Below are 22,420 nucleotides of genomic sequence, written 5' to 3' on the forward strand. Positions count from 1 at the left end.
CATGTAAAAATTCACATGTCATGTCATGACTATAACAATAGTTGAACATGATCAAAAACTTAAAATATGAACAAGTATTTATGAACAGTACATAATTCATATGGCACTAGTAAGTAAATATTTAAAATTCTGTTCTAAATGCAGTAAATACACAATCAACAATATTGTACACAAAAGATGGCAGAAAATAAATATTTCCCTAAACAGGATACTCCATTTTTTATTATTTTGTAAAAAATAAAAGGAAGAAAAACTTACTCCCTAATAAGCAAAATCAGATGAACACTGGTTAACTTTAGACAACAGGCTATCTTTATTATGCGTTTCCCACATCTTGAAATATATTTTACGTCATGTAAAAGATCGAAATCTGCTAATTAAATTTTAAAAAGTGCAAAATTTATGAGGGTATACACTTGGTCACCAGCCCTGGAATCACATTTAAAAATAAGAAACAGACAAACAAATAGATATGAGTTCCTTGCTGAAAGAGAAATGCTACAACAGCCTGGATTATCCACAGACAGGAGCATATTATAATCCCTCAGTTTTGCTTCATTGTGAACCATTAATCAATTACAAGATTTTCCCTGAGATTTGTATTTTTTCAAATTCCCTGAGATTTTTTTTTTTTCAAATTCCCTGAGTTTTCCAGGTTTTCCAGGTGTCTGGAAACCCTGCATGTAGCATTTTTGCAGACCAACTCAAACTCCAGAAAAGTATCAGCCGATGCCAATACATCAGCATTGGTGCTGGCTCATCCACATTATTTTTGATAAATAAATGAAATAAACATCCAGGTATTATACCTGACAATTTTGTTCACATTAATCAGAAGACACCTCTTTCTGAAGCTGAATGATAAAAAAGATAACACAAATGTATTGTAAAATGGTACAAATATTTTACAAACATCCTGAAGAATGGCTCGGCTTGACTGTCATGCAGAAGACCTGTGTACACAATCTTTGGTTGGAATATTTCTGACAATTTTCCTGCTCTGAGGCTCAACCAGCCACAAATCAATGGGTACCTGGTGGCAATCCTGGGGGCCAGAGCATGCGACATCACTTAAGCTATGTCCAAGATAGAGAAACTGGGGAAATGTCCCCCCACCCCTCCCATGTGACTTTATGACAAGGTGCAAAACACAAGGGGCACTTTACCTTTTCTTTTTACCATCGTGCTCAAAACAGAGCATATAAAACATGGTAAGTGACATTTTGGTCATTTTTGAGTTACAAAGTAAAATGTGCCATCCTTCAATTTTCAAGTGAAATTGCAATGTCATACAATTTGCATTGGAATCAGTCTTCTGAAATTGGTAAACACAACACGAAAACAATTTTTCTACAGTATAGCTTGTGATATCATTTTTACTTAATGAACTCAGAAATAACCAAAATGTCACTTACAATGTTTTACACCCGAGTCCTTCAAAGAGTAAAACATATTCTTAAGTATGAATAAATATTAATTGCAAACATACCTTAATGGCATCATCGACTTTATGCTTCAGTTCCATATATCTTTCATAGTTCAATCCTCCAAAATGAGAAAATATGTTCGGATAACACCCTGGAAACTCAAACTTTGATGGCTGACTCATGCTACTTCTTACTGCCTTTTGTTGCTGTGTAGTGAGGTTTACTGAAGCGTTCTGTGTAGCAAATGTTGGTACTGTTGGCAAGATATTCTGTTGAGGTTTCTGCATTTGATTTGCATCTGGAGGCCTTGCTGCAAGGTTTGGAGCTTGAGGTTTCGGAGGAACCGCTGTAGCAGATTTCACTGTGACACTTGTATTCTGGCCATGCATTTGAGGATGTATTACCGGAGGTTTTGAGGAAGGATCTGAACCCTTCCCCTGCTTGCTGGGGTCCATTTTCTGTTGAATCTGGTCAGCTTCTATTTGTAGTTGTATCTTGCGTCATTGACCTTGTATTTCATGAAGTTGTTCCTTTATAATTTGTTTCCTCTTCTTGATGGCAGACCTCACAAGCCATTGCCTTTGGTTGGTTTTTCCAGTTATTTCTATTATGAGAAAATGTAAGTTTACATACTAGTAAATTTTCCGTTTCTTCATTTTTTAAATCTTATATAAATTTTATGTAGTGAATGGCCATATCTGAAGCCATAGAAAGTTGCTGTGGCAACTGAAGTGCTACCCTTTTGAATTGATTGTATGGAGCTTAATTGTTGTGAATAGCTTAATTTATTCTTCTACTTGGCAACAGCACACATACCAAATGGATTATAATTTCAGGCCAGAGAGCAAGCAGAACAGTTTGCAATGCAATATGGCATGACAAGTTTAGAGATGAAATTATTGAACAAGAGTATCCATCCTTAACTACAGCACAGGAAATTGCTGCCGTACTTAAAAAAAAAATTCGACAGAAAAGACTCCAGGAATAGATAAAATAACAACGCAGGATCTAAAAAAATATGGCACAAGAAAGCTAGTGGTGTACATAACAAACATATTCAACTCTATAATTTAAAAAAATATTTTCCAAATCAATGGAAAACAGTGCTAGTGATTCCTATATTGAAGGCTGAAAAAAAAACCTGTTTCCCGTTAACTACGGACCGATTAGCTCAAAGAGTCTCAAAAGTACTTGAAAAGTACTTGAAAAAATACTACATGCCAGAATTAAAGCATTTACCAATGAAAGGAATGTTATACCAGACTTTCAACGTGGATTCAGATCACAGCATGGCACTATCACGCAGCTGATGAGAGTGGTTGATCACGTAACTACCACTGCCTGCTGGATCCCGTTGTCTCATCACTGTCTCTCATGCCTGGTCATTCAGGTGGAAATCGCATATACGGGGTTGCAAGGTTCTGCTGCTAGATGGCAGGCCTTATCCACCTTCCCCACTTGGCTGCTTACGTTTGAGACATAGTAATTTAAAGGGAAATTGCACTTTTGAACATGAAAAATGTGGGTTTAAAAAAAAAGTAATAATAGTATATGTGAAATGAAATACTTCTTTAATTTCAATAGAAAGGAAACAGTGATCAATTCAAGAATAAAATTAGGTGTACCCTTAAATACATAAAAGAAAGTAACGCAGGATTTCGAAGTAGGGAGCTCACAGTTGATATGTTTGTAGCATTTTCAACAATTATTCATCACAGTATGCCATTCATGTAATCTTATCTTTGTTTACAATACTTGGAACAATATCGGAACCTTTCTTCCTAGAAAAACACAAAGATAACATAATAATTATTGTTATTAATTGACCTGTTAAATGACAACAATAGTAATATTAATAGAATATTAATCTTCTTAAGCTATTAGTTATAAAAGTTATTATTATTATTATATGTGAAACACTTGGTTCGAATTCCTCTCAATATATATTTCTAGATATGTACCTGAGCATGAATGCTTCCAATAACCAGACTTGAGATGGTGAGTTCGTGTGTGGACGTAATCATGTAGTTATGATTATAATGAGAGATTTAGCTGTGCTGTATCAAGATTTCTTTCCTCATCGGTTTCTGAGCATGTCGAATGTTCCTTTATCAATTTCATGTAATCATCATTCACTTCATTGTCACAATTTGTTCTACAACACCAGGGGTCCTAAGTTCGAATCCATGGATTTCTATTCGCTCTTCATCTATTTTATCGGTTCATTATCATTGTCGTGATTAACCTGAAATCAGCGTAAAATATCTAAAATAGAAATAAAAGATACATGAAAGAACAATGTAAGATAATAACAAAACATTTATATAAGTGAGGTTGGAATCCAACATGGTTTAGGAACGAGTTATAAGCTCACGACTAGTTCATGATGAAAGTGAAATACACCTCTAGGTAGGATTATGGGAGGGTCACTGGCAGTCGGGAGATAGTCCTAGGCCCTTACGGGCTGTAGAGCCACGGGTAATTTATTATTATTTTAATTTACACTAGAATTGTATAAAATACATTTGAAATTTATGTATTTACCAATTTCTGTATTGAAATTGGGAAATGATTTGCCATCAATGGAGGCCGATTTCAATTCTCTTCTGGATTTCTTCCACGAAGGTTGCTTGTATGATGGATATATTGAGGGAAAACACTTGGTACAGAACCAACCTTGAGTTTCTTTATTTTACAATCTTCCCTAAGTCCCCACTGGTGAAATGCAAGCTGCTAACGACAGAGTGGTCAGAAGGAATCCATTCTGTTCCTCTCTTTCTTCCTTCTCTGGATATGACTTTCAACAACAATCTTTTTGCACACTTCAATGCTCGATGGTGTTTATGAAAAGATATACTACTGTAGTCTGGTTCTCCACGCTGTGCCCTACACAAAGGCACACAACAATATACCATTTTCAGCACTATAAATTAATAAAACAAGACTTCTTGCACCTCACTTCCCATTGTTTACAATGCTATCCACTGCCTAACCATGGGGATCTTGTGCGGCCGAATTTGGCCCTACCCGTATATGCTCTGGACAATTAAATTCGGCGAGAACGACCAGGCATGTTAGAGGGAGCGAGCGACCGGAATCCAGCAGGCGGTGATAACTACGAACCACAACAGGACAGTTGTTTTCCTGGACATAGAGAAAGGGTTTGCCAAAGCATGGACAGAGGGATTATTATATAAAATGCATCAATGGCAGTACCCATGTTTTTTAATCCAAATCCTGGATTTATTCCTTCATGGGCACATGTTAACAACAATGTTCAATAACTGCATGTCAATGGCTAAAAACATCACAGCTGGAGTTCCACAGGGTTCCATTTTATCACTAATACAGGACATACCACTCTCGGTCTTTGCCGATAACACAGCAATTTTTAGCAACAGTGTAAATTTCCGAATGTGTATTTCCAAACTACAAAGAAACTTGCGAGACTTCCAGAGATGGACAGAAAAATGGAGAATCAAAACCAATCCCAATATGAGTCTCTCTGTTTTGTTCACAAAGAAAAGAAAATGTGAGCCAATAAATTTAAGACTGGGAAAGAACAATATTTCCCAGGAAAGCAAAGCTAAATACCTTGGAGCAATTTTGGACGAAAGTTTAACCTTTAAGGAACACCTGATAAAAAACACAAACAAAAGAAATGCAAGAATAGGGCAATTGTATCCACTTTGGAAAAACATAACACTAACGGTTAAAAACAGAATTACATTGTTCAATGTCTTGATAAGATCTATGCTGACATATGCTTGTGTAGTGTGGCAACATTGATATAAGTTCTAGAGCAAAGTGTGCGGAACAAGACCTTACGAATAATAACAGGTGCAGATAGATGTTTCAAATATACAGATACGAGACATGCTCGACAAAGAGTCTCTATTCAACTTTATGCAGAGAAAAAAAAAATTCTGGATGAAACAACTTCACTATCCAAACCCTACAATCCACAATATAGGTCAAAGGGAACCAAGAAGACATATCCACAAAATACCGCATCTTGATCCATAAGAATATGCAACTAAATGTAACTTCACATACTATCAATTAATTAAGTACTCCATCTAAATGTAGAATAAATTGATCTGGTCTACACCTGTGCATATCTGACTCTGTCATGCAATGCGTATATTAGAGATTGTCTAATATACATGTTGCTTAATATCCTGGCCATGCATCATAGGGAAAAATTTTCTAGTAGCATGACAGTTGTGTGAAAGAAGCGTTTCATCAAGAATTTCTATGTAGCAAGCATAAAAAAAGGCCAAAATTCATAACTCGAAGGCAGAGCATAAAATTTGCTGAAACTCTAATTTAAACAAAACCTCCATGTTAGTTTTGATCTTCATCTGAAGTAGCTTGAAATTTACAATTTTTGGAACGAATAGTTAAAATTTACATATAAGATCACAATATATAAGAATAATATTATATCTACATAAATTGTAAAGTCTCTGGAGAGTTCTTGTGGGGCACCATGAGACGATTCAAACCATATCTTTATGAGTGTCGAAATTGTGAAAAAACAAAGAGAACTTCTTGAAATCATTACCAATAAGCCAGGGTGACAAAAGACGAATGCCACAATGAAGCATGCCAGGGTGGAGATAGAGAGGAGAGGTCTTTGGTTCAAATCCTGAAATTGATACACAAGAGAACTAGAATATACCCACACTACCGACATGACTACCAGGCCCGTAGCCAGGAGGGCCTCAGCCCCCCTGGACCTGCCATCAGCCCCCCTTGACATTGGGTAAACTATTTTGTGTAATTTGTTTCCAGTGAAGAGTGATAATGTAGACAGCTCACAACTTTAAGGATAAATCCACAGAACATGAACAGCAGCTATTACATTCGCTCATCTTGTTTATGAGCTGAAGCCTAAGTAGCTGCAAGTATTTAGATTATTTGGACTTAGTAAGTTATTTCATAGGGGGGTTTATTTATCTGTACCTTCACTGTTTCTGTTGTGACCTCCAGTTTAAACAGAAATCTGCGACTTTCATGTCATCATGGAAATTCCCTTCGCATCTGCTTCAAAGGTCAAAAGCTGCCTAGTTTCGGGAATGAAGGGGAGTGTCATTGCTTCGGCCGGGGGTGAAATGTACTGTAGGCAATGTGATTGGATATTGTGCATTTTTTTGTGTGTGATATACATATCTGTATCATCTAACGTAGTATTGAGTGTGCAGTGGTTCCCAAAGTGTGCACCGTGGTGCCCTGGTGCACCATGGCTGGGTTTTAGGGGCACCGTGAAATGTTACATTATTTTCACTGAAATGATTATATTGTTCCAAATATTTGCTTATTTAGTACTTTTTACATGTAAAATGTTTCTGAATTTGAAATATGTGTATATTTTTTTTAATGAAGGCAAGCGACTTGGGCATTGCAAGTGCAAGATATGTCCACATTCTGAGTAGGGTGCCGTGGAAAAATCTTGAAACAATAGGGGTGCCGTGAAACAAAAAAGTTTGGGAACTTCTATTGTAAGGGATGATTTCAGTATCAATCAATTAACACTTCAAGAGATGGTTTAAAAGATGTAGAAAAATGTAGTATCTGTATGATATTTATAAATTTTATATAAGTTAATGACCCCCCCCCCACACACACACACATCTTCAATTAATAATGTTATGGACTTGGTTTACAAAGCCCTCCTGATAACCCATGCCCCCCCCCCCACCCTAGAGATGAATTCTAGCTACGGGCCTGATGACAACACAAGGTAGTGAAATTAACTTGATCATCGTTACGTGTAGAAACTGAAATAATGCAAAAAGAGCCAATAACCAAATTGTCAATTTCTCTTTCAATATCAATTCCCTGTCACCTTACCGATTCAAGAATCATAGTGAATTCTTAAGACAAGTAAAATTCAAATTACAAAATAATAACAATAATATATCAACATACAGGGTGAGTTTATAAGTTCAGAACAGGTTAATAGTTTCAAAGTGGATAACAAATTGCACACATAAACAATGTCACCTCACTAAACTGCAGAGGGCAATTTGAATGGTGGTATTTTGAAAATTTGTTGTGCAGGTCGACGGGCACCATTTTTCATATTCTGCTAATTTCAAATATTTTTTTTAATTTTCCCAATGAGGTGACATAATTTTATGGTTTCAACAAGTCTCTAATTTCATAACAGGTTAATATGTTTAAAAACTAAACAAAACTCCATGGTGCAACAGTCTTCTAACAGCCAAGACCTGTCAAGTTTTTCGTTAGTCAGAACATTGAGTCACATCACCACTGTTTTCTGGCTTTTCAGACTGAAACCTGCTACTTTTTTGCAAGTAGCTCCTCAATTGTCGTCACGATGCTGGTTCAACATCGATTTTTATTAGCTCCCATCAGGAATCAAATCTGGGACTGCTTGCACCAAAGGCGAGTGTGCTAACCAATTGGTTACATGCAAGACCATTATGTGAAAAACATTACAAAATAATAAAAATAATAATTATTATTATTTCCATGTCATCATATGCAGCACGTTGATTGGTGGTGATATGAAAATTCCTGGTGCTCCCATAACTAGCATTAATCCTGAGATTATTCTTGTCTCGGATTAATTAAATGATGAAAGGTGCACACAAATCTACACTTCCTGCGATTCAATGCAAGGCCCTTCCAACAGAGACAAATTCTGGGATCTTGGGCTTGAATCTCAGATAAGCCATCTCCATTCCAATTTAGCTCAATGTAGAAAAACAATATATAACAAAAAATAATAAAAAATCAATCCTATATTTATGTGAAGATACTAAATAGAGTTTCATAAATAAAAAAAAATTTATTATTTATTACACTATCAGGTTCAAATATTTTGTCCCCAAAATTTCTATGATGCCTCCCCCCTTTTTTGAGCATCGCTGTGCTCTATAATACTTTAACATAATAATACTAAATATTTCCACTTTGCATACTATTTGAATAAACCAGACACATTCAGATTTGTTGAAAAATAAATTATAAATAAAAAATGAGAACCTTTTTATATAATGTTGAATCAAGAAGGATGTTGCAGGAAAAATGAAATTGTTCTTAGTATCTAATCATAGTAAGTAAATATATATACAGGGGATGGACAAAAATATGGAAACACCTGCAGAAATGCACATTACCTTTATTAATATCGAGTAGGACCACCTTTGGCACGCAGAACGGTCTGCAGTCGACGTGGAATGGACAAATACAGGTTGCGTATGGTTGTCAGAGGGATGTTGTACCATTCTGCCTCCACAGCAGCTGCAAGTTGTTGTAGAGACGATGGTGGTGGGTAGCGGGCTCGCACCTTGGTCTCCAAGACAGACCACAGGGGCTCAATAATATTGAGGTCTGGTGATTGTGGAGGCCATGGCAGATGTGACACTTCATCTTCGTGCTCATCAAACCAGTCCTGGATGATGTGAGCTGTATGAACAGGGGCTCTGTCATGTTGAAACACGGCATCACCATCTGGGAACAAAGTTTGCACCATGGGATGCAGCTGGTCACTCAAAATGGTTACGTAGTCCCTGGCAGTGATATGTCCATGCAGGATGATGATGGGTCTGGTAGAATACCAGGAGATGGCTGCCCAAATCATCACTGAACCACCACGATGCTTCACTCTCAGTAACAGACAGTCTGTATCCTATGCTTTTGCTGGTGTTCTCCACACGTACACTCAGCCAGCAGTTGGAAACAATGTAAAGGAAGACTCATCCGACCAGATTACAGTCTTCCACTGCTCCATTGTCCAGTTTTTATGGGCGTTGCACCACTGTCTTCGTCTAGCAGCATGGTCAAGAGTCACGAGTGGTTTGGGAATTGCAGATCTGCCATGAATACCCTTCTTGTGGAGTTCTCTTCTGACTCTTTTGATGCTAACAGGGTTTGTAAGCACTGTATTCTACTCAACAGTGACTTTTGGAGCCGTGGTGATCTGCTTGGTCACAATCCTACCCAATGTGCATCTGTCTCTGTCACGCAACACACACTTGCGTCCCCGCTGGTGCTTCGCTGATGCAGTTTTTCCGGAAGTCTCGTAGGCAGTCATGATCTTCGAGACTGTGCCTCTTGATACACCAAACATTTCCGATACTTTCATCACAGAAGCTCAAACCATACGTGCACCCACAATTTGCCCTCTTTGAAACTCTGTCATCTCAGGCATGATTCACGATAACCTGCACGGACCAGTCGATGAACTGTAACTGGCCCATCTGTCAGGTTGGCCAGGGTGCATACCTCGCAGGAAGTGCCAGTGACCACAGCGCCACCTACCATTCAGACGCAAATCGTGTTTGAAATGATGACCTGTTCTATACCAGGTGTTTCCATATTTTTGGCCATCCCCTGTATATATATCTCATATATATATATATATATATATATATATATATATATATATATATATATATATATATATACTGTATTTATTTAATTACCACAATATGACAACTAGGTACATCATTATATCAAAAAAGGAGATACAAAATTACACAATTGACTAATTAATTATAAAATAATACAATGTATCCTACAATCTTATGCATCATCGTAAGTTCATATTGTAGCTTTCCACAAGTTCAGCTTTTAAACCTCTGGCCTCTTTGAGAGATATTAGAATGAAGATATTTCTTGCATTCCATCTGAGAATTTTATAAAATATTTTATTCAAAATGAATTCATTATATAATAATAATAATGATAATAATTTCCATGACTTTCTCCAGGTTTGAAAATTATAAAGAAATTTCATGATTTTTTAAACTCCTAAGTTGATTTCCAGTACTCCATGCAGTGGTTTATCAACATACTCACCTAGCAGCCTCTCCCTTGACAAAAAAATCTTCATAAATTCCTGATTTATGGTATTTATCATGCTAAATTTACCATTACACCCTTCTAAAATCATCCCTTCCCCACTAGATTTGCAAATTCTACATAAACCCAAGATTTCAAGGCCATGCAAACCACCTTTTAAGACTTCTTGCACACACAAGCATATTCCTAATAGTATGAATATATTAATTATTGTAATATAGCTAATTAAATATACTTTAGAACCAATTTGACTACCAAAATTTACAGCAGTGGAACCTTGATTTTATGCTTTTTTCATATTATCTGTCCAAAATAGAAAAAAAATTCCCAGATTTTACATTTTTTACTGAAATCTGCCTTCAGTGCTAGGCATGCAGTGAAGGTAAGATTTGTAGACATGTATAATTGAAGTGTTAAATGATATTGTGTTGTGTGTTATATATTGGCAGTTTTATTTATAATAAATAATGCAAACAGATAAGCAAGCACTTCTACACTTCGCATCACCTCCATTTCAAGTTTGTTTCCTATTGGATCTGTGAAAAATGTAAAATCGAGGTTTCACTGTACTATATAACCAAAGCAGACTGACTGACTACATTTTTAGTATACAAATGTCTAATTTATCTGTTAGTAACAAATGTATTGGTACTTCCAAACAAATATTCATTCTTGTATATCCTGAGCTTATGCTTACAATATTTACTATTTATTTTCTGGGAATATTTGGATCTTTGTACCATATCTTGTATCTTGTCTTTATGCATCCATTTACATGTGTTCCCTGCTTTTCCTGATCCTGGTTTTAGATCTTTTATCCATTCTGTTTTCCTCTTGATCACTATTCAATAACTCCCCTACCACTCGCAATTCTTACTTTTGGCATTGGTTACAAATCATAGTCTATCCACAATGTATCATTGTTAAAATGTGTGAAAATTTTAGACCATAGTTGGTTATTGTTTTTCAGGCTCATTTCGTCAGGTGTCACCTTTGTTGTTACAATCCATTTGTCAGGTTTCTTATTTTTATTATTTTCTTTAAAAATTAGATGTCAAAATTAATGTGCTTGTCCTTGGTCTGTGTTGAATGCTGGATTTTTGTGAAGGGTCTCGTGAAATTCCATAACACATTAGAATTCAATATTCCATTAATGTGTAATGTATGAACTCAGCAGAATGGAATTTAGTACAAATTGATTAAGTTGGTGTCTTAAGTCCGCTATATGCACAGCAGGGGCGGTCCGTGACTTTTACAGCAAGGGAAGCACATGTCGTAAGAAATTTTAAAAAAGCATTATTATTATTATAATTATAATTATTATTGTTTTTGTTATTAATTATTATTATTATTATTATTATTATTATTATTATTATTAACACCTCCTTTATGAATTCTTATATCAATAGATTGTAGAATTTATCTTCTGCATTTTCACTTCAGTTTTAGCAGCTTCTTCTCAAATACTGTCCTTAGGTATTTCTACCTAGGTACATTAACTGTAAATTTGGTGATATTATGAAAAGATCGTTCAGCTAGCAGCAGAACCGGGAATTGTTTAACCAAGGAACTTAACTTGAACAATTTAAAAAAGCTTTTCTTCAAGTAAAACAAAGGTTTTTGTGCTCCCATCGAGATATATTAATGTGAGGATTAAGTGACACTTAGTTCACTTCTGTGATGAGCCATGTTAAATGTTGATCATAACTCAATTTCAAAGAATAGAAACTGTCTTCAGGAACACTTTTTTTGCGTTCTTTTTATCAACTAATTGTACAAACTTTAATTTCTATTTTTGATTCATTATCACTAGTTTCCTCTGTTGATCTTGTTGCAAGTTTATTCTCATAGTTGCAAATGTTGTCAGGTGAATTTCAGCGAGGATTTGAGTTTGCCGATGACGCTGTGATGTTTAAGTAAATTGTTCATGTCATTTAAACCTGAACTGCTCCACCCATCCTTTTCATTTGAAAATAGGTCCTCTCAGATGGTAGAGTGGTAACATTGTCGCCATGCAATGAAGGGATGCAGAGTTTGATACCCTGAGGAGGCACATTGAGGTTCGGATCCCACTTTAAACTGTAGGTCCAGCCCCGATTAGCCTGTCTGTGCATGAAGAGGGCTTAGGAGCAGAACTCATTTGAATGGGACACAAAGTCAACAGTAGATGTTTTAATGCTCTTCTGCAACCACCTATTATTCCACATTGGTCTGGAATAAAATATCGCACCCATTTTTTTTTCTTTATTATAACCGCAATATTAGCTAGCTGTTGCAAGACCCGGAATGATTTTTAAACCTGTTTTTCATACAAATTCCAGAAATAACACTCATGAAATTCACTGGGAAAACTGACAACACAAAATTTGCTGAAAAGAAAGTAAAAATTTTGCAAAATATCTTTTTTAGGCCGATTTAGTTTTGAAAGAAACTGTGAAGCTGGAATGAGTAGCGGTCATGCGTTCTCTATGCCAAAGACAGAACCAAAGATCTACGAAGAATGGCGAATGCTCCCTTCCTTTTGCTGAGGGTGAGCGACACGGACACTGATGGTCATCTGCTGGCTACCTAGTAGGACCACGGTGAGGACACATGCCTCGCAGTCTTCACAACAGCCCTTAGAAGTAGATATAATAATAGTTTCAAACTAAAAATAAAGTGACCGACCACATAAACACACTTAATACTTCTACTTTGTAAGGGAATGACCCATTCCCTTCATTTCATGGAATAACCGCCCTTGATGCACAGTAAGGCTAATTGGGACTGGACTTACAGTTTCAAGTGGGATCTGAACCACTATGTGCCTCCACCAAGTATCGAAACCTTGATTACAATACTTTATAGCCCTTCCCATAATAGACCAAAAGAGGTAAGATAAGGACTTATAGGGGCAACGATGCTACCTGAAATTTAGTACAGAAAAGAATGAAGCCAGAAATGTAGACAGAGTAAAATTGGGGAGGAAGAGTTGAGGATTGGAGTGTTTCAAATATCATACTGTTGACATTTACACTATTTCAAAAACACCTCAAGCATTTTGCCTTTGACATATAATATCATTTCAATTTTACTTTTCTTTTCTGATAACACTATCACTCTCAAATAATGAATTCATTAGAAAATAAAAGCAGGTTTCTAAAATCATATTTATTTTGCCATTACATTTGTGAGTCTTGCAAATTTTTGTATGCAGTCAAACTATAAATTTTTCAGAAGCACATTAATTTCTGTTTTGTACATACTTTTATATATTTTAATCAGATCGACCTTCATTGTTCTAATTACTCCTGTGGTTACTTTTCAACTGAAAATCCCCTCACTAATAAGTCTGTTCCTTTAAAAGGAGGCACTAATGCAGGCTCCTGTTTGTAAATCAACCCAAATCTGCCAGTGTCCGCATCTCTATGCCTGGTCTTATCTATCACAACTGCAAAGTAACCATAATATGTTAGTGTCAACTTTGATCCTAATACACTACTAATATCATGCGTAACTGCTGCACAGAGATTACGATTAGAATTCTTCAATGTCTTTTGAACCAAATACAGGCTGATAATGAAAGTTACATTGAAATGCACCTTTCAGAAAAATACACGAATGTGTAGTCTAAAAATTATGGATTTTTTAAAAAAATTTCTTACTGAGTGTCACTGCCACTTGTGGCTAATAATAAAATATACACCACCAATATATGTGGTGATGAGAATGAATGACAATTAGATGAAATTGATGAAGGAACACCCATGGACTCGAACCTGGGACTGTCGGTGGCGAGACAGTCCAGCATTAACAAGCTTGGTCACTGAGGTAACATATTTCAGACGTGACCGATTAGAAGCTAATAATGGTTCATCGACAAAACTTGATAATTTAACTGCTCTTCATTCCTATAAACAGTCTGTAATCATGGTGGTGTTTGTAGATGGAGATGAGGGGAAATTAGCATCTCTGGGTGCTTGCATCCCCTGGGGAACCATATTTTTTGTGGGGGGAGCATATAAAGTAGTCCTTATGGATGAAAAGCAATTAAAATATTACATATTGAATGTATATTCACTGGAACCTCAATTTAATGTTTTTCAGGGGACCACAATTTTAACAATGTAAGTCAGTATAATTCAAACTCAGTATCAGCACAATAGGTAGTAGCTATGGTGCTATATTGAAAAGGAAATTTAAATTTGCATATACTAATGAATAATGTTTATGTTCAAACAATAATAAATAACTTTATAATTATTAAATTGATAAAAGAAAACTAGAAACAAGAAAATTACAAGAGCATTTATAACATATCAATGTTATGCTTGAGAAGAAAATATCTCCTTCCGGGATAAAGCAAGTCCTTGTATTCACAATTCTGAGCTTCAGTTTTCAAGATTCATCATCTGACCAAACCACATCCAAACGTAGAACATATAAGTGTCACTCTATGCAACCATCCTCCAAGCACTCATTTGAGGAACTGTAACCTTTACAAGCATGCTCGTTAAGCCAGATGAAAAGAGATACCTATTCACTGCTTCAAAATCAACATGGCATCTTTTATACATATCAGTGTCATTCCATAACTTTCGAATCTTTATAAGATTATATCATGATCAAAGTTCATTCAAGTCATAAAAGGCTTCTATCTCACTTAAACATCCAAGTTATTATAACGTTGCCAAGTTTAATCTTTAAAAGCAACAATTATTATACAAATATATCACCATCCCATATTGATATATCTGTCCTTCATTCATTCATTCCTTTATTTGGAACCTAACAGCTTTTATGCCGTTTTTTGTCCATAACAATACACATATAAAATGTACACAATTGTTTTACATTAAAATTATCAGTCCATCCCCCCCCTATTTTACAGATATTAGATTTTTTTTTTTTTTTTAAAGAACACTTTGCCTTTTACAATTGTATGTTACACTTCCTTAAAAATGATAACAAACTATACCCAATTCTCACATCTGGATTAACAACTAAACTTAACAAATTTGTTGGAAATTGAACCTTTAGATTATTTAAAGTTTTATACAAGATATTTCTCTCTCTATTATATTTTGAGCATTCCAGTATTATATGTTGTGCATCTGCACTTTCCCAGCCACATTCACATTTCTTACTGTTCGTTATTCCAATTTTGGATAAATGTTGCCTAGTACACAAATGGCCCGTTCTCAGTCTATTAATTAATACAATTACATTTCTTGTAGCACTTACATGATGAAACCATGGTTTTTGTGTTTTGAATTCAGCAAATGGTCTGTATGATTCTCCAACTGTTGCGAGTTCATTTCGACACCAATCAAACCATTCATTCAGAATTTTCTTCTTTACTCTAGGGAGAAGATCCGTATAGTATAATGATAAGTTCGTAATATTTGGAAGACGCACTGCTTTCTTTGCACATTCATCTACATGAGAATTACCTGTAATATTACTATGTGCTTTAACCCAAGAAAACTCAATGGTTTTTCCAGATTTTTGTATTGTTTGAACTAATTGTATGCAATTTATAATATAAGGGGATAATTTGTAAAGACTCTTGTAAGAAGATTTAAGAGCCTGTAATACACTTTGCGAGTCAGTAAGTATTAAGAACTTTCGTAAATTTAATTTTTGGACATATATTAAAGCTTGGTAAATTGCGTAAGATTCTGCTGTAAATATTGAACAGTCTTGTGGAAGCCGAAATAATAGGTCTGTTTTATGTTGTGGATCGTACACTGCACATCCAACTCCTGACTCACTTTTAGATCCATCTGTGTATATGAAATAAAAACTTGGCCATTGAGTAAAATATTCCGATATGTGCGAATAACTAGGGAAATGAATATTATCCAGAGACTGTTGAGGATAATCTAATGAAAAAACAGGCCGGGAACGCATCTGTAGAACATCCTGGTATTCTTGACAAAACGAATTATACAATTCTATCCACATAGCAGATTTTCTGTTTGTTATTTTTCCCGTTTCATATAAGTGTATCATATTTGTTAGTATATTGTTGAAAGGATGCTCACAATATGATTTCACTTTGAACAGCATATTTGCTGATAACATCTTCTGTCTACATGAAATGGAACATTCACCCGCTTCCATGTATACTACTACGTTTGGAGTGCTGTTCATAACGCCTAAACATCTTCTCAAGAATTTCCTCTGTATGACATCAATGGAATTCAATTTTCCTTCTGTCAAGTTACACATTGCCAGTAGAGAATAATCTATCATAGGCCGAAAATAATTCTTGTAAAATAAAAGCATAACTCGAGGATGACATCCCCACTGAGTATTTGCTATTGCTTTGAACAAATTAAACACTTTTTCTGATTTGACTTGTATTGCTTTAATTTGGTCCTTCCAAGTTAGTTTTTCATCCAAGATGACACCTAAATATTTTACTCTGGATGTAATGGGAATTCTTGTTTTTCGGGACATTGAGTGAACTATTGGAGGTGTTCCCTTTTTACTAAAAATTGTAATATTAGATTTTTCCATTGAAATGGAGAGTTTTTTACTTTCAAGCCACTTTTGCACTTCCAATATTTGTTCCTCTAAAACAGGAAAATCAGTATGAATTTGTGTCGTGGACATATAGATACAGATATCATCTGCATATTGAAGATAATTGACTGTTGGAATTAATTTCCTTTTCATCCCGATCATATATATGTTGAATAACAAAGGACTTAAAGGACTTCCTTGAGGTAACCCTTTGCAGGCTGAATACGGTCATCTACTTTCACTGAAAAAGTGGAAATATACAGATCTTTTAGTGAGTAACTTCCATAGTATCAAAACATAGTTGTGAGGTATTTTTAGCTGTTGTATTGTTTGGATTAGGATATTAATATCTACATTATCATAAGCTGCGCTTACATCTAAGAATGCAGCTAGTACAATTCTGTTTCTTTTCAGTGAGTCGAAAATATACGAGGAAAGAGTGATTAATCCGTCTTGGCATCCTAATCCCTTTCGAAATCCTATTTGTTCAAACTGAAATATATTTTGGCTTTCTAAAAACCATTCTATTCTTTTTTGTATCAGTTTCTCAAATATCTTTCCTATAACTGACGTCAAAGCTATAGGCCTATATGATTTACCTACTTGAGGGTCCTTGCCTGTTTTTAAAATTGGAATAATCAACTGTTTGGACCAATCTTCTGGTACTTTTCCATTATTTAAGAATTTATTAAAAATTGTGCACATCGCCGTTAACGCTACATCTGGAAGGTGATTAATCATCGAATAAGTAATTCCATCCATCCCTGGAGCAGATTCTTTACTGTTGCTGATGATTTCATAGATTTCCTCTTTTGAAATTGGAGTTGCAAAACCTTTCGCCGAACGTAGTTTTGATGTGTAACTACATAATTCATTTGGTGTTTCAATTACTCCGTCTGACACTGTAGGTATGAGTTTCTGAATAAATTCAGTCTTCCAATTTGATTTCAAAGGGACCACATTTGCTGTACGAGGATTTTTGAGCGACCTAAACTTATTCCACACATATCCTAATTTCATGGTTGGGTGTAAATTTTCACAAAATAATTTCCATGATTTTCTTTTTGCTTTTATGCATAATCTCTTTGATTTGGCCACAGAGCGTCTGAATGCTATCCAGTTCTCCGGATTTGGTTGACGTGAGTATATTCTTGCTAATTCGACTCTATGTAGTTTTGCTTCAGCACACTCCTCTGTCCACCAGTATATCTTTGGGAAGTGTTGCTGACTACTTTTTATCACCCTGGGACAACTCAAGTCCATCGCAGCCGAAATGATTTTTACAAACTCCTCATATGTAATATTATCAGGTTTTAATCCATCATTCTCTGAGAAATAAATATTTAAAAGTTTAGTATAATTAGACCAATTAGCTTTGAATACTTTCCATTTGCGAATAGTTACTATTCTTTCATTTGTTGCATGGCAATAAGCCAGATAAAAATAACATGGATAATGATCGCTTGTTCTCAAGTCCACATCGGCCTCCCATGTAAAGTCTGCACAATACTTTTCTGAAATTAATGTTAAATCTATAGATGATGGATTACTTCCATTTCTAGGCATATGAGTAGGTGAACCATCATTTATTATAGTTAACTGTTCCGCCTCCATCCATTCAACAAGAGTTCGACCCAACTTATCTGCTTCCTGTCGACCCCACAATGGGTGGTGGCAATTGAAATCTCCAGTTATGATTAATGGAGTCTTGAATGAACTAATCATAGACCTTAAATGTTTCACTGCAATTTTTTGCGATGTATAGGAAGATGGTATATAGATCGAGATAACGGTAAATATTTTATTCAAAATTTGCACTTGTATTCCCACTACTTCCACCCGATATTCTCGAAGAATCACTAAATTGGGATTAAATGATATGGGTTTGAATGCCAGACTTTCATGTACAAATATACCCACTCATTTTCCGCCTTTTTGATTAATTACTGCGTGATAATTTTTTATTTCAATTGAAACTCTTCCATCCCCCCATACTTCACATACACATATAATGAGAGGATGATGCTCTTCTATCAGTTTCATGAGTTCAAGTTTTCTTGAAGGAAACGAGCATAAATTCCATTGCACAAACAAAAACATATTTTGCATGTAATAACTTACTGATTATTATATTTAATGTTGAGCATCTTCATATGATTCAAGCTCTTCAATAAGTTTCAATAACTGTGAAGTTATATTTGCACAATCGACTAGAATATTTTTAATTCTCTGAAGATTATCATCCACAGTTATGTTCGACGTTAGTTTTGCCATAACTTGTAACAAACTAATCATTATTTGCTTTTGAGAGTCATAATGTGGGATGCTAGTCCGTAATTTTCGTTTTTCCGTTGTTGTCACTGACGTTGGACTGCTTTGGGAATTTAGTAAAATATAATCTGGTCTTTCTTGTTCGTTTTGGGTTTGAGGATTGTCACACGACTTTAGATTTTGCATACCTTTATTTTTCATAACTTCTTTACTTTTAAATATCTTCCCAAGTCTTCGATCAGCATAACTATTGTTCATGTTGTAAAGATGAGGTTGAGAAGATTTCCACGAATATAAGTTTCTTGATGTCCCTGATTCCTCATCTCTTAGAGTGGCCAGCACCTCATATCTGTTACCTGTTGTAATTGCTGAACTTGGAGCTTGTACAAAGGAAGACTCTGCTTTAGTTGTTTTTAACTCTGGGAAATCTTGTAGTATGTTTGCATAAGAATAATCGTCTCTTTCGGTCATAAATGAACTACTAGAACTAACTTTTCTCTTTGCTTCTTGATATGAACAGCCCTCATATGCTATCACCTTCTGAATTTCTCTTTCCTCTTCCCACTTACTGCACGACCTCTCAGTTGCAAGATGATTTCCTGAGCAATTTATGCATTTAGGTACTGCAGCACATATATCATCATGTTCATAATCACCGCACCTTGGACATATCGCTTTGGACTTACAAACATCCTTTGTGTGAGAGAAACGGAAACAATTCCTGCACTGCATCACAGATTTTATTTTAGGTTGTACCTGAAATATGTTACTGAGTAGCTTTACATGCGAGGGCAACCTTTGTGATTGAAACGTTACGCTGATCAATTTGGTCGGTTTGAACTCAAATTCCCCATTTTCTTGATAAATCTTTTTTTTCATTCTTTCCATTTTGATTATTGGAATATTTCTCTCAGCCTCTGCTTCATCTTGTACTTCTTCTAAATTTATATGTAACGGTAACCCATATATTAGTCCCATTCTGTGTAAAAGACTCTTCGGGATTTTGACATTTACCTTATATTTCTTCTGAAACTCTTTGTTTAAGTAAAAGTCATTTGCATCATTGGATGTTAAAAAGTAAACCTTTGCACGATTAGGACCCGATGCCTTAACAAAATTCACCTTAATTCTAGCTTCTCTTAAGTGACTACCTAACATAATAGCACTAAAGCTACCAACATTGTGTTCCACGCCTTCAACAAGAACAATATATGGGCCATCGTGCCCAGGATAGAATAAGTCATTTTTATTCACATTGTCCTTTGATTGCATTGTACGCTCTAATACGTTTGCTTTGAAAATTTTTGGAGCATTTATAGATTCCTCCTTTCCACTAACTTTTGCTCGATTTCGTTTTGAGTTCTGACTTTTTGGTTGCTTAGCAACCAATTCAACATCCATATTTTCTCCGTCTTTATTTGAAGACTTGACCTTTTTTACTTCCACTACTTCATTCATCTCCATTTGGACGTCCTCTCTGCTTTGATTAATAATTTCCTCGCTAGACATTTTCCCTCACTTGAATGAAATTTGTTGAATTTCTTACAAGCAGAAAACTTTATCTGGATGGCTCAGAGCCTTCCATGCTATCCAGATTTAACACTGATTTATCTTCTAAATCACAAGATTATTTAATATTAACTTACGTTTCAATAAATGTACTGTCTTGTAATAACACAGAACACTTTTACAATAAAAACGATGATTAAATCCACAATTTAAGCTTGAATTTGTCTGTAACTATATATTACGTAACTAGCTAATATTTCACCACAGACTATTCTCATATCTGTCCTTATCTTTGTTCCATCCTCAGCTCCTTTCAAAGTCACAGACAACTAGTATCAGAGCAACTAGTTCAAGCCACATTTTTTAGTATGTGCAATCTTCAATTGTTTTTGTTTTATATTTTTGTCCATAAGTGCTTAACAGCTTGAATGTTTGTGTTGTAAATGTACATATTTGCTCTGTTACAGCTATTTTACTATGTATATTACAATATACTTATCTAATGATTACAATTACCATTTTTTTGAATGTTGATACAAAATACCAAGTATGACATCATATTATACATTGAACAATTTTAAAGAGTTGACCTTTGTATATACACCTTGAAGCCAATGCAAATGTACACAATTTGAATAAATTTAATTATAAATTTGAATATATCATATCTTTGTTGTCTGAAAGAACACATATGATTGAAGATATTTGTTTTTCATATTGCCAGTCAAAAATAACTGTTATGACTAACATATTATAAATATTGCACAAATGTAGAACTTTGAACTTAGCCTAACCTTTTTGAAATGTTGTTATGACAATGTATTATTTATATTGTCATACAATGAAGAAACTTACAATGAAGGAAAATTTAAACTCAGGGTGGCCAATCTAGGACCATGATAACATTCAAGTAAAATTCTCGGAATTCAAGGAATTTCCGGTAAGTAGCAACCCTGGAAATCCAGGAAAACTTTAAGCATGTTGCATCATTTGGACCATGAAGTTTGAATGTATAATGCAGGAAAATATAAAATCGAGCTACACAAAATCAGGGTTCTGCTGTATTTATCATGGTGAAATCTGAATTACCTTAAAAGGTCACAGCATGAAACAAATGTAAAATATTGAAAATGAAGCTCTAAGCATTTGACCCTTTCTCAGGAAGGGAGAGGAAGCAAGTTTGATGGCATCTGCTGAATATTTGGTTAGTTCTACAGCTAGATGTGGCAATAGCCCGGGGAGGGAGGGAGAGGGGAGAGAGAGAGAGAGAGAGAGAGAGAGAGAGGGGAGAGAGAGAGAGAGAGAGAGAGAGAAGAAAGAGAGAGAGAGAGAGAGAGAGTGAGTGAGTGTGAGTGAGTGAGTGAGTGTGTTTCTTTTTTTGCTTTTATTGTGAGGTGCCTAGTAGATAATTTTTGCTTAAAGCTATTCTTACCTCTTCCTTAAAATCTCTTTCCGATAACCTGTGAAAGTATGTTGGCGTTGTACAGCTATACTCTTTATAAATAAAATATCTCAAATATGGTGTAGTCTAAGACATCATGCCTTGGGCTCCGGCTATGGGATGTGCGCAGGTTTGTCTTTCTTGGAGGAACTGCAGCAACATTTGCTGAGATTTCAGCCTGTGTACAGGATCAGTGGCTACCCACCATGGTGAGGGAATTGGGAAGCTACAAATGAGTAGCGTAACCTGGTCACAGAAACTAACAACAATGACTGGGAGATCGTCACTCTGACCACATATCACCCTGTAACTGATTGGATGATCTCCCACCTCGGCAGGGAAGTTTGAGGCTGGTAGTCCGTAGGTAGGCCCTGGCCCTCGCGGGCTGTTGCAACATGTGTTATTACTGCACACACAGAAACTG

The 22,420-nt window shown here is 35.5% G+C and overlaps 2 protein-coding genes across 4 annotated transcripts in view; both read right to left on the minus strand.

The window, feature by feature from the left end:
• Window positions 1–11,134, minus strand: part of LOC145988392 (tubulin glycylase 3A-like) — a 63,618-nt gene extending 52,484 nt beyond the window's left edge. The window contains exons 1-2 of the mRNA XM_083123271.1: window positions 11,006–11,134; window positions 1,490–2,031 (exon numbers count right to left, since the gene is read on the minus strand). Of these exons, the coding sequence (XP_082979397.1) occupies window positions 1,490–1,882 (393 nt within the window). The 5' untranslated portion in view covers window positions 1,883–2,031; window positions 11,006–11,134. The remainder of the gene's footprint in view (window positions 1–1,489; window positions 2,032–11,005) is intronic.
• Window positions 11,135–13,489: 2,355 nt separating this feature from the next.
• Window positions 13,490–22,420, minus strand: part of LOC145988393 (tubulin glycylase 3A-like) — a 97,240-nt gene continuing 88,309 nt past the window's right edge. For all 3 annotated transcript variants that reach the window (XM_083123274.1, XM_083123273.1, XM_083123272.1), the window contains one exon: window positions 13,490–13,695. In XM_083123274.1, coding sequence (XP_082979400.1) covers window positions 13,562–13,695 — 134 coding nt within the window. In that variant the 3' untranslated portion in view covers window positions 13,490–13,561. The remainder of the gene's footprint in view (window positions 13,696–22,420) is intronic.

Source organism: Lepisma saccharinum, chromosome 5 (genome assembly GCF_977018435.1).
Source record: "Lepisma saccharinum chromosome 5, izLepSacc3.1, whole genome shotgun sequence".
NCBI classification, from domain to species: Eukaryota; Metazoa; Arthropoda; class Insecta; order Zygentoma; family Lepismatidae; genus Lepisma; species Lepisma saccharinum.